General features: G+C 42.3%; 1 protein-coding gene across 5 annotated transcripts in view; it reads right to left on the bottom strand.

Annotated features, from left to right (window-relative positions):
* HERC3 (HECT and RLD domain containing E3 ubiquitin protein ligase 3) overlaps nucleotides 1–12,495 on the bottom strand; it is a 48,903-nt gene that overhangs the window by 23,806 nt on the left and 12,602 nt on the right. For all 5 annotated transcript variants that reach the window (XR_010430015.1, XR_010430013.1, XR_010430014.1 and 2 more), the window contains exons 3-7: nucleotides 6,486–6,645; nucleotides 4,965–5,041; nucleotides 4,138–4,359; nucleotides 1,669–1,760; nucleotides 540–670 (exon numbers count right to left, since the gene is read on the bottom strand). Coding sequence is in view for 2 of the 5 variants with exons in the window: in XM_064651906.1 (XP_064507976.1) it covers nucleotides 540–670; nucleotides 1,669–1,760; nucleotides 4,138–4,359; nucleotides 4,965–5,041; nucleotides 6,486–6,645 (682 nt within the window). In the remaining 3 variants the exon portion in view is untranslated. The remainder of the gene's footprint in view (nucleotides 1–539; nucleotides 671–1,668; nucleotides 1,761–4,137; nucleotides 4,360–4,964; nucleotides 5,042–6,485; nucleotides 6,646–12,495) is intronic.

Genomic DNA, 12,495 nt, shown 5'->3' with positions numbered 1-12,495 from the left:
CAGCCTAAAACTTACTCTCAGTTCCCCTAGGCCAGAGGCTGTTGCCAAGCAGCATCTTTACACGAGCACCAATGCTCAGTTTTTGCCACCTGATGGCACCAGTTTATGGGATGGAGCTCTTTAGGTGGAAATGACAAAGAGCAGCTTGTGCCAGCACTGTGTTGGTATCAGGGTCACAGTATTACCCTAGCCATTTGCTAAGCCTGTACAAATCAAAAGCCAACAACACACCACTAGTGTTACTAACTCACTTTTCATGAAAGGGACTGGAAACTTGTGACCAAATGGGCTGCTGCTTTGAACTCTTGCTGAATTATTAAGATGGAAAAGTATCTTTTACAGGTAACAGCTCAGGGTTCAACCCCAACTAAAAACCAATCTCCTTTAGAGGGCCTTAAAATTCTCATGGAAAGTAAAATTTAATTTAATTTAGTTTTGACACAGAGAATGCAGAAGCGAGACTATTCCCCCTATCTACATGACTCAGTATCAGCATTAACCTCCACCAGAGAAAATTTCTGACTGCACAGAGGACTTACCTGCCACAAGCAATCTGGGATACTTCACTGCCCATTAGCTCAAGAACTCTTCGGGGGTTCACTTCATCATTCATGGAGTCATGTCCCAGTTGCCCGCAGGAACCTGCACCGAACGTGAACACCCCTCCACTCTGTTAGCAAATCAAACAGCATAGTCTCCATTTAGGGACTCATAACCCAGCAGTATCTGACTCCAGTTTCAGTATGAGTCCAAGCTTAGGCAAAGATTGCTGGGGATTTCCAAAGGATTCAGAAGAGAAATTTGGGTTCTGCTAATGCAGCTTCCAAATAAGCTACCTTGCCACCCATCAGAAATGAACAGAATTATCTTTATGTATGTCTAAATTACAGAAGCTTCCCTCCACCATCACCAGATGAATCTGAAATCCCAGCAAGGTTTAAACATATCTGAGCAGCCAATACTTTACACACATCTCTGTCAGCTGCTGGTCAAAAACACACTGTGACTTTTTTCTTTGAACATGAGCTTCTGCAGAACTAGTCTTCTACAATGGTGTTGTTCCCACAGGGATCCCAAAGTCAGCTATTAAATTCATTTTACAGTGGAAGACACTGAGGCACCAAAACAGGAAGCAACAGCTACAAAGTGGAAGAGGCAAGGCAAGAACTGAGAAGTTATCTTTCAAATTCTAGCCCTCTCCTCTGTTCACTGAGCTATACAGCACTTGGAAGCAGCAGGTTTGGAATTGTAAACCTCTTGTAAATGCTGAGAGTGACTGTTTCATTTAAACACTCATTCATTTTGGCTTCCATCTTACTCTGATGCACAGTATCACTCTATTTTCCAACAAAACGCTATTTTCGCCCCTTTGGATGTGCATGTTAAATTTTTTTTGCTCAAAGCTAATTTCTTTAAGCAATTCACCTGAGTTTTGCTATTCATTGCCACAGTTTATTAAAATCTTCATCTTCAAAACCAGCAAAGGATCATGTTGGCAATAAAACTCAGAATAAATAATTAGGCTATACTTTCCACTTAGTTTCTTTTACTGGAGTCAGAAGGAATACAGTAAGTCAATCTGTTGTTTTCTACCATTACTCAGGAAACTACTGTGAAACCACCAGGCAGGCAAGACAGCAGCCAGGGTTCCCAAGTTAGCATCTTTACCTTTGTCAGGACTGCTGTGTGTTCCTCTCCACAGCTGATGTAAACAACCTTCTGAGATCGCAACAGCTTCACATGGCAAGGGGATTCTCGGTCTGCATTGAAGACAAAGAAAATAAAGAAGCTGTTTCATAAACACAAACCTACATGTCTGAGAAAACCACTGGCAGTCTGACTTTCAGACTTGGTCTATGAGCACAAGGGAAGCTTAAACAACAGTGGTGAAAAAAACCATGTCCTTGAGTACTTCACTGCCACCTTTCCTCTCCAATTCTTACAAGACTTGACTGACTCAAACAAAATTGTCCAGAGCAAGAATAAAAATGTTGAGAATCTTGTATAAACTCAACATGCACTTTCCATGTGGAGATATGATGAGTGCAGCCTAGCTACATCCACCTTCAGCTTCATGCCCCATTTCAGATTCCTCAGTGATGACTGCAAACATTTGTTTCCAAAACCTTGCTTAGACCTTTTCCATGTAGAACAACCCTGACACGTAGGAGACAGTTGTGCAACACACATGACAAGCTGAATCCCAATGTGTATTTAAATACCTAGTCTTCCTTCTGTTATCATCCTCTAAGCAGATCCTCCTACTTGCAAAGGCTAATCACTGCCAACCATTAAGTGATGCTCTTCTCCTTCTCTCTGACATTCCTAATCATTATAAGTGCGTCTCCCGGGGATGAACACAGTAAGCAAGGTTTTACTGATGTAAAAATAAAAGCTAAGCATTTTGAGGAGCAGTAGGCACCCCAAAACAGTTAGATAATAAGGGGAGCAGCTGTTTACTTTATACCAACAAAACCTCAGGTTTCTATCTATAGAAGTTGTCCACTTTTTAAGATTCTCACCTAAGGAGTTATAAGGTGCTTTTCTTCTGGGTAGTGAAAGGAAAATGGTCATATTTCCATGGATTTAGAATTGAGAGCAGATTTCATTTACTTTTTTCTATATTTTACCACTCTGATCTTTCGTTTGACAGGAAGAACACCTACCTCTACAGCATAATTGTTTAAATAACAAGCGCTTGTAGACTTCACTATTCATGTTCACCAAGTATAATTCACACTGTCTTACCGTGATTCACTTACCATAAATAGCAAATATTTACTACAGTGCCATGCACTGAGGGGTAAGCAGAGTATGATCCCTGGCCAGCAACGCCCCGTGAGCAGATGCCTATTCTGTGCATTTAAGATTAGCCCCATGTCAAAGCAAGCCTCTCATATGTAACCTGCGGCTCTGTTGAAATTAGAAGGAATTACCTGGCAATCTACATGGAAAAAACACTGCTGCTCTTACATTAGATCAGCTCTAGTTTACATACAGTACAAGAGAACAGAACTGTAGCATTTCTGAGAGAAGACAAAATATGTTACAAGTTTTACAAGTGTGTTTCATACTCCGAAAAGTGTGAAGCAAGACAAAAACATGCATACAATGTATTAACCTCCTTTGCTAAACTACAGGCTGTTTTTTGAGTAATTGCTTTAAATATGTTTCAGTTGGTAAGGTGGGCTGTCAAAATGCTTCATTTCATTACAGATACACAAAATGTGAGGTAACCCTTTGCCCTTGCAACATAGTGTTTATATGCTATTGCATTATGTAACGTAACAATTACAAGTATATACATCTTGTGTACTCACTTATGCAAAATAAGTTATCTGTGCATGATAGGTACCACATCAACATTCAGCAACTATGCAGAGCTTAAAGCTATTCAGTAACTATGCAGAAAATGATAAAGAGGTTGATTTGAAGCTTCGAAGGAAATCTCCCATTCATTTGTTTTATTGCAAAAAGTTAAGAATGTGTGAACAACAAGCACAGGAGATCTGGGCTTTTCAGAGTAGTGGTAAAGTCATATCTGCTCTTCAGCCTCATTTATAAACCTATCTTCAAGCCTTTTGATGGCTAGGCTCCACTGAACATGGGCACCTGAAAAAACTGCCATTGTAGTATGTGTCTGGCAAATTGTGCAACGAATAAACTAGAGAGCATTTTACAACGTGGAGATATTCTGTGTTGCCATCATTTTTTTGTATACAGATGCTCACCAGTCAAAACTTACGTTGGCAAACAGGAGGATGGCTTCAGCCTGCTGTTCTTCAGGGAGAGCCTTTGCTCCCCACCAACTTCAAACAAAATATGGACAAAGCAATTTTGAGAGGAGGGAGAAAGAATATGAGCCCTTCCTTTGATGACTGCACGCTGACACTCACACTCGAAAGACCTTTCTTTTTGACCCTCCTTCACTTCCCCAGAAGGGGAAAAAAATGTGTTCTGTTCCTACAAAGTATGAAAAGCCTTAATAGAGACAGAGATTGTTTCTCTGCTGTCTCATCCCAAGAGGAGTTGTTGAGCATTACATATCTACTCACTAAAAATACACTGTCAATGCAAAAGGAGACCCTAGGCCAAAGTAGCGTATCCTTCTTTCACCTGGGAGCATAATTTTCATACCTCGTTCATCACTTAGTCCCAGCTGTCCTGAGCTGTTCTTCCCCCAGCCAAACACAGCTCCTGAGAGAGAAAGGGCAAAACTGTGGGCTCCACCTGCAGCAACCTGAGCCAAAGGAATCCCATCAAGAGACTTGACACGTTGTGGACTGGCCTGGGAGGGACATTCTTTGCCCAAGCCCAGCTGACCATAGTGGTTCTGGCCCCATGTAAAGAACTGGCCATCTAAAACAAAGAAAGAAATAGAATGGTGAGTAAAAGCTAGTCAACAGAAAAGCAAGTCTGTCAAAATGAACAAGAAACAGTGCTGGAGGCTTTGCTCCCACCCAAGCCTCATGATAAAAAAGAAATAAAATAAAATCAAGCAAGACATTATTTGCTCAAATAAAAGCACAGCCTGAAGCCACCAGATAAATAAACAGACAAGCAACTAAGTGCAAAATACAACATACAACTGCTGTAATTTAAACAGTGCAACAAAGAACAGTCCACATGTTGCACACAGAAGAGTAATAGCCAAAGAAAATTTCATCATAAAGACATTAATTACACACATTTTTCTATATCAAGATTGAAAGCTTTTAAATGTTCCTGCCATTATTCACCCCTGAGACAGTGGGTGGTCTGTGTGCAATGCTTTCTTTCTTGACAGTACTGGCAACGCTTTTCCTCCATATTCATCGTACCTGATCCATTTTATAACATCCCATGTGGCCTGAAAGCAGTCAGGGTATGGGATGTCCTTGATTTATTTGCAGAAGCATGCAGTCTTGGACACTGTGCAAAATAACAGCACAAATTTTGGTAATTAATAGTGAATGCTACAGTACCTGCTGCCAGAGCCAGGCAATGCCAATTCCCACAGGAAACCTGCAGTATCGTCTGTTGGTTCAATTTCTTTATCAACCTGAAGACAACGACACTATTTTAGAATAAGTGTCCACAAATACAGTATCACCTTAGATAAAAACTATGATTTCCACCCAGATATTCGTTTTACAAATACACACAACCTATGGTTTTGAGACTGACGAACACAGTCTTGAAGGTGATACAGATCCATACATAATAGATGTAAATCTGTGGAGACCTTGAGACACTTGACTACTAACTTGGCTATGTTTTCTACTGTAACACTGAATCCAACCATCTGGAAATGGTGGAAATAGCTGTTTCTTGGTGTCTCTCTCACTATTCTTTTTCAGGCACTGACATTTTTCATGTTGTCAGGGGCCTAGCAGTTCCTATGAGTTACAACACCAAAACCTCTTCAGTGCTTTGTACAGAGAATAGCATGTCAAAGGTTCAAGTTATTTCACAAAAATGTAATTCTTAAAATGGCACTATCACACTGACACGTGAGCCTGTCTCTCTCTAGTTATATCAGAACCATGTGCAAGTTAAGGACTGTCTTCCCACAGAGCCCTTCAGCTCAAACATTAATCTTCTGTAATTGAAACTCTTCCTTTAAATACTGTTTCAACAATGACAGCTATCCTAGAGAGATGTCCCAAAGTTCTGCTCTGCACTGGATCTGCAGTGGCAGACCAAATGACAGGCTACATTTGCTGTTAACACAGTATGATAAAAGAACATGAAGTGCAAAGGGACCAGTTACCATTACTATGGTGGTAAGGTAAGAACTGTGAACTGCTTTGGATGGAGGAATCTTGGTGTCTGCCACTGGCCTCTGCCCCTACCACCATCTCTATAGGCCCTTGCACTTAAGCCTATTAGTTCTCTGACACAGGTAAGAGACATTAAATAAGTTAATTAAACTGGTCACTATCCTAAAGTTTCTGAGAAACACTCACTATTCAGAATTGCAGCAGGATGGTGCAGTAGCTTTGCTGCTAACAGGTAACACTGAAAAAGAGTTTCAGAGCTGAAGTGCCATTTCATTCAGCCATATAATTTATTTCCCTGTTCTTGAAATGTCTCTCCTATCGTCCTAAGGACTGAAAGAGAGACGAGTCTCACAGCATTTCTGTTTTTGAGTCCTCCCTCATGCACCTCCATGCTCTGTACAAAACATTATGGCATTTTTCATTGAGGAAGCCAAGCGCACTCCAATTTTCTTTTTCATGACTCAACCACCCGTGCACAGAAGGTCTGTCCTACCCCAAACCTCCTGAGGACTGTTCTGAGTCCTGGGGGGCTCAGGAAGCACCAGAACAGTACTGAAAAGGAGAAAGGAATCACCCTTACAACCCTACATGGGAAGTGCACTATTACTGCCCCACTGAGAGAAAGTGACTCTCCCACCAATGCCAGGCTGGAAGGTGAGCAACCCTTGATGTATCACCTTCAAGGAGCTTCCTTAAGGAAATCTGAACCTGTTAAATGTTTACCTTGGTACCATCACTGCATCTTCCATAGTGGTGAGTCCCAGCTGTCCATCGCTGCCAGCGCCCCAGGAGAAGAGCTGGCCCTGGTCGCTGAGTGCCACACTGTGAGACTCCCCACAGGCCACATGCACAATGTGCTGCCCAGCCAGGGCTCCAATTTGCTCTGAGGGAAACAAAAAAAACCTCTGTGGTCACAGGATTCATCTCTCAGACATCTCACAGTAACACACAGACATGAGGTTGGCGCAAATCTGTGTGCAGAGCCATTCAAATGAGTGCACTGATACACAATTTAGTTTTAAAAGACTTCCTACATGAGAAAAAGCACTAGATTTACTGAAAATGTGTCACTGCTGAGCTCTTCAGAAAGCCTGGTCTGAAAGCCATAGAAGGCAGGTAGGTACATGTCCCTAAGCACAATGACAGACTATACCCAGCCAGTCTCAGACACAGGGAACCACCTATCAGGTTATTTAAGAACAAACAGACTTCCTAGATTTGAGGTTTTCTTACTTGGTGTTGATTCAGGGATCAGCCAAGAAGACCAAGAAGTCAGCAGACCTTGTAAAACATAGTTGATCTTCCATAGCTCTCAAGTCCAATGAAGATGAGTCATCCACAAAGCTGGATGTCATTCACAACCCATACACCACACCCTGCTTTACTGCTTGATGTGTGTTACAACATCCCATGTCAAACACTCATTAAAAAAGTCCCATAAAAAGGAAGCAAAGCAAGAAGGCCTTAACAGAGGTATGAAAGATATAAGAGAAAAAAAATCATCACTCAGTCCTCTGGGAAATACCCACAATTGACTTCTCATCATTACATCACGTTAAGCAAGTGAAGCAGGCTTGACAACTACTGTTACAATATCTATAACCAGATCTTATTCATTACACAGAGTTTTTACAAATGGAAATATTACACAACTGATGGAAAAACTCTCTGCACACCAGACAGAAGCAAAGTTGCTTTTCATCATAACTACAAATGTTCCAGCTGGAGGAAGAAAGATTTCACCGTGTAAGCTACAATGCAGGAATCAGTTTTACTGAAGTCCCACTTGCCTGTGACATGAAACGAAAGAGTAGGTACATGCCATTCCGTGAAAATGATACCTCACATCAAGGGCATCCAGAAATCACTCACACAGCATCAAAATCTTCACACCAATCAATCCTCGTCTTAAATAAATGTAGGAGGAAGGCACCCCCTTTAGGAGGGCTTGCCTTATAAGTCTGGAAGTCAGAAAATGAGCAGGAGAAAAATCCACAATGGGTGTTATGGAAGAAAAAGGTGACAATTATTTAAATATGTATTCTAGCAGAGGAAAATGCCACCTGAACATGTGCTTCACTGGAGGTGCAGTTTACAAGTAATAAGCACATAAACTTCCAGGAGAGCTTGAGGCCTGCCTGCTACCCAACCACTCTTTAGCCCTACCATCTAGTAACACATTTTGTCCTCAATTAATACACAGCTTCCACACTTGGGCCCTTAAGCATCCAACTATGGCACTGCTTGGCAGTGGTTTATGTTCGTTTGCATATATTACTTAGGGAGCCTATTTTTATCTGTGAGCTCTAAACAAGCCAGCAGCTGTAAGGGCTGATCAAGGTCAATAACAAACAGTGGACAAGGGATCTCAGCAGCACATGTGGCTATGGTGTCTTCCTCTCAGTCATCCAGCAAGGCAAAAAATACCTGCTGCAATGTGCCAGACACACCACCTAAGTTCAGACAAGTGTGTTTCTGTACTGGGACCCAAAAGCCCAAAACAAAAGCTGCTGCTAGAGAGGATTACACCACTAAAAGGAGAGAAGGATGAAACCATCCACTCCTCCAAGGAAAACCCTTTGACTCGTGAACCCATCATTTCTCTATAATCTTACAGGCAGCGTACACTGAGACTTGGCTCTTATCCAGAGCAACTGAGCTCTTCAGAGTGGTTATAAACTCACCAGCCTGCCCTTCTTTCAAAGCTGGTCCCTGCACACTGCCCAGCACTCCAGAGGACATCACAAATCTGACAAAGAAGCAAACGTGGACAGTATGGGATGCTGGGGCACCCATAATAGAGATTGTTTTGCTACCTGCAGGCATGAATGAGCTAATTTCTTCCCTGAGAAAGCAGTATTTGCCACAGTATACATGTCTTATTTGCTGTGGAAGGACTACCATGAGCTGACCCTGAACCACTGGAGCACCGTGGGAAGGTGACAGAAGACTCCAGTGACCAAAGATGAGTATCAGGAGCTGGAGCAGGCAGGAGTCTGACCACAGCAATACTGCAAATAGAGAAAGAGTGCCCTGAGGTATGAGGCTGTGGCAAGGACTTCACACACTGGGAAACTGAGAGGACATACAACAGGCTTAGAAATCCACGGTTGTTTCAGTCCCCACTGGCTCCATCTTAAGTTTAATTTGGCAACACAAATGTGACCTTGCTCTATGTGCCATCTCAAGGGACTAATAAACATCAACTTGTTTTCAAAGGCTGCCCTGTGTCACTGAAAGCCTTCAGTGACTGCACTGCTCACCCATGAAACAGAGTACAGTCTCATCTAGACACCCTAGATAACCACAGACAGAATAAAAACATGCCTGTCTTGGAGCTGAAGATCTTTGCCTTTAGAAACGCACATGTATGGTCCACCTCACCACAGTACATTCCTAAGACCCTGTCAGTAGCAGCTTGCCTGTAAATGCCAAACAGTTTAAGTTTTACACACTCATACACATTTCCTTCTGGAGATGGAAAAATGCCAGCCTTCCCCTGGGAGCACAGGCTATCCAGGCAGTCCAACAAGGGTCCCAGTTAATTATCAGGCTTGCCAAGTCACTGCATGTACCTTCTCCCAGCTAACATGAGCAGTATTATCAAAAACATCTGAGAATTACTACTTCATTGATCTCCCACCCTTCCTCACATCAAAATATTACACATTTTAGTGGTTTGTATCCATTTGTTTTAATTTCCAAAGCATCACAACACCATTATTCATTCCTTAGAAAAGACGTATCATTGCACTGAGATGAAGGGCACGAAGAGTGAAGTTTATTCTTAGTATAGTGTCTTCAGTAATAGATGAATAAAACCAGTCAAGTGGAGCTTAACAGGCACAATTATATACAAAACTAAGCAGAACAAAACCCTGAAAGCAACAAGGAAGGGCTGAAGGAGTTATGCAATACAGTATTTCAACACCTCATAAAACTTTCAAAATGCAAACAAAAACCCACAAGTTCCAAGAAGTACACATTGACACAATCTTTTCTTTCTGAAGCTGTCAGCTGTCTCAAAACAGCACCAGTGGTCAAAAGTCAGTTCTTCACATTTGGTGGAGTTCCAACTTTCATTTCTCTTCTTCTGTCCTCTTTAACCCACAGAACCACAAACACACATATCAAGGTTTGACTTCTTTTTGGACATACTAAGATTTGACCTTTTTTGCTCTTAACCTTGTCAGATCTCTTCATAAAATACGCACTGGAGTAAAGAATGAGGCAAAACGTCGTCAGGATAGCCCATCTCTGAAAGGTGACAGGCCTGCTTCCCAGGACTGCTCTTGTGTTTTCTCGGTTTGCAAAAGTTGAGGATAAGTGGCGCATGTTTCTGTAACTCAGCTTTCTGACAATCGGTGCATTTAGCTTGAAGGTTTGGAAATGGCAGTAAAGCTGAGCTAAGAATGAAAACCCCTGAAAAGCCCACCTTCAGTCCATAGCTTCACTATTTATAAAACAGAGCCTGTGCTTTGCCCCCAGAGCATTGAAAAGCTATACAAGATTTTCAGTTTCTGTGACTGCTAGAAGCACAAAGCACTCAGTTATACTGCTCTAATTAGAATTCACAGGCAATGAATGATTAATTAGCCTTTCTACTCCTAGTAATTTTATCAGAGAGTTGGTACACCCTTTCTATGTATAGCTTCCAGCTGCTCACAAGACAGGCTTTTGCTAGAGGACATGGCAAAATCCTTCAGCCATATGTGTTCTGGGATGTACACGAACAGCACCAGATGGCCTCTACTGCCTGAGAAACTACCAGCCCTGAGGTTACACCTTCAGTGTCAAAATCTGGATTTCTTCACTGGTGAGAAGAAGCTGCGTCTTGGAAGAGTTTCAAGTGATTTCAGTCTGCTTGGACACCTGGCCAAAATTTCTCATTGCCTCCCCAGCTTGACAACAAGAAACTCAGAGCTTTTGCTCATCTTGGTTGTTGCTTTCAGCAAGGAAAGTGCTCAGAGGTTCTCTAAAATAAGTGTCTTACTAGCTTGCCTGGATAAGAGATGGCAGTAGAAACAAAGGGAAGAAAAAAACAGGTATGGTAAGATAAGAAATTCCTCTGGGTTAAATGCTAACAACTGGCAAGTCTAAGGACAGATGAGCCAATTTCTTTGCATTGCCATGTTTGTTAATATAGTCCACATCCACACTGAGGATGAGTGAGCATTGTGCAACTGAGATCCAAAAATCAGAACTGTGCGATACAATGTTTTAATACACAAGGCAGCTGAGTATTTAATCAGACACCAACAGCCACGTAAATGTCACCCATATGATCTTTCTATTCTCCGAGTACTGAAAAGCCTTAATTCTCATAGGAAAGGAGCCAAGTTCTCTCCTTTTGGAGATGAATTACATCAACACATCAAACCATCTAACAAGGTGACACTAACAGCATTAGCACATAGGGAAGCCTGATTCAACAGCCAAAAACTCCATGAAAATCTGTTACTGCCTTCAACAAGCACCATGAGGAAATGAAAAAACCACTACAGCCCAAACTTATCAATCATGAGCATTTTATTAAGCCACTGTACAAAAAGCAAGTACACAACAGCGGATCTACCAAATGCCCTGACAAGATTTTTATACATTAAATAGTAAACTACAGCTGACTGCTGATTTCCCAGTCTCCAACAGCACATCCCAGAGATATTTCTGCATATGGATATCCTGGCTGTATTTCTAGGCTGTGATAAGCTTCATGATTTCAGTCCTAATAAAGTCAGCCGAGCACTAAAACACGTCAGAGTGTTTTAATGAAACTGGAAAGAGGAAAAGAGAACAAAGTGCAGCAACCCAAATCCTTGCAATCGGAAGTGCACTAAGACAGAGGCATGCCCAAGATTTCTCCCTCCCCCTATGAAGGTTTCTCCTTTTTTTGTCAGCGTAACTTCAATGTTCTAGCTATTCAATGTTTTTATCGGTAATACCAGTAAAATACCAGTGTTTTTTTTACCAGTAGCAGCACAAGTACACTCACCAACTTTTCCAGGAAACATCATTCCCAGTGAAAGTGTGATTCTGCCATTTGGCAGGAGGGGGAAATCATGCTGTTTGCCAAGGCCTTTTTGCCTCTGCCTCTCTCCTTTAAAGCTCCCAAGAATGACCCTCTGATTTCCTCCTGCACACTTTCAACTCTGACCACCTAGGCATCTCACACTACTCACAGCTGTCACACACAACATCGGGAGTCTGGAACTAGGATGAAGAAATCAGACTCTATAAACCACTTAAGCAAACTACAGACTTTGCAAAGCTGTCATGTGCTTTTTGAAAACATAATCTAACCCAGTCAGCTAAAACTGCTCCTGTGGCTTCACTCACACCACCTCTGCACGCTGTGGTTTGTCCGCAGTAATACCACAAGAACGTGCACAGGGAGGAAACAAGGGCTGTTGGACAGTTTCAAGAACACACCTTGGTGACTCTACACAGTCTCTGGCACAGCCAGGCAGACGAGACACACAACACGTAGGCAGCTGGAACCGCCCTGCCTGACACCAGCTCCACAATTTCACCAACCTCCCTTCCTCCTCCTTGTCAAGCCTCTCTACAAAGACATTACGTGCTTGTGGCATCTTATGTTCAGACTACGTGACGCTATTGCACACAAGGGTGGGGGAAACTCTGTGCTCTGCACCTGTAACAGCACAAGACTACAAGAGCAAATCCCATCTCCACTGTACGGCAGCTACCTTGGCTTTCTGCCTGCTGCTCTCAC

This window comes from Pseudopipra pipra, chromosome 4 (genome assembly GCF_036250125.1).
Source record: "Pseudopipra pipra isolate bDixPip1 chromosome 4, bDixPip1.hap1, whole genome shotgun sequence".
NCBI classification, from domain to species: domain Eukaryota; kingdom Metazoa; phylum Chordata; class Aves; order Passeriformes; family Pipridae; genus Pseudopipra; species Pseudopipra pipra.
This window is presented reverse-complemented; position numbering and strand designations above follow the sequence as displayed.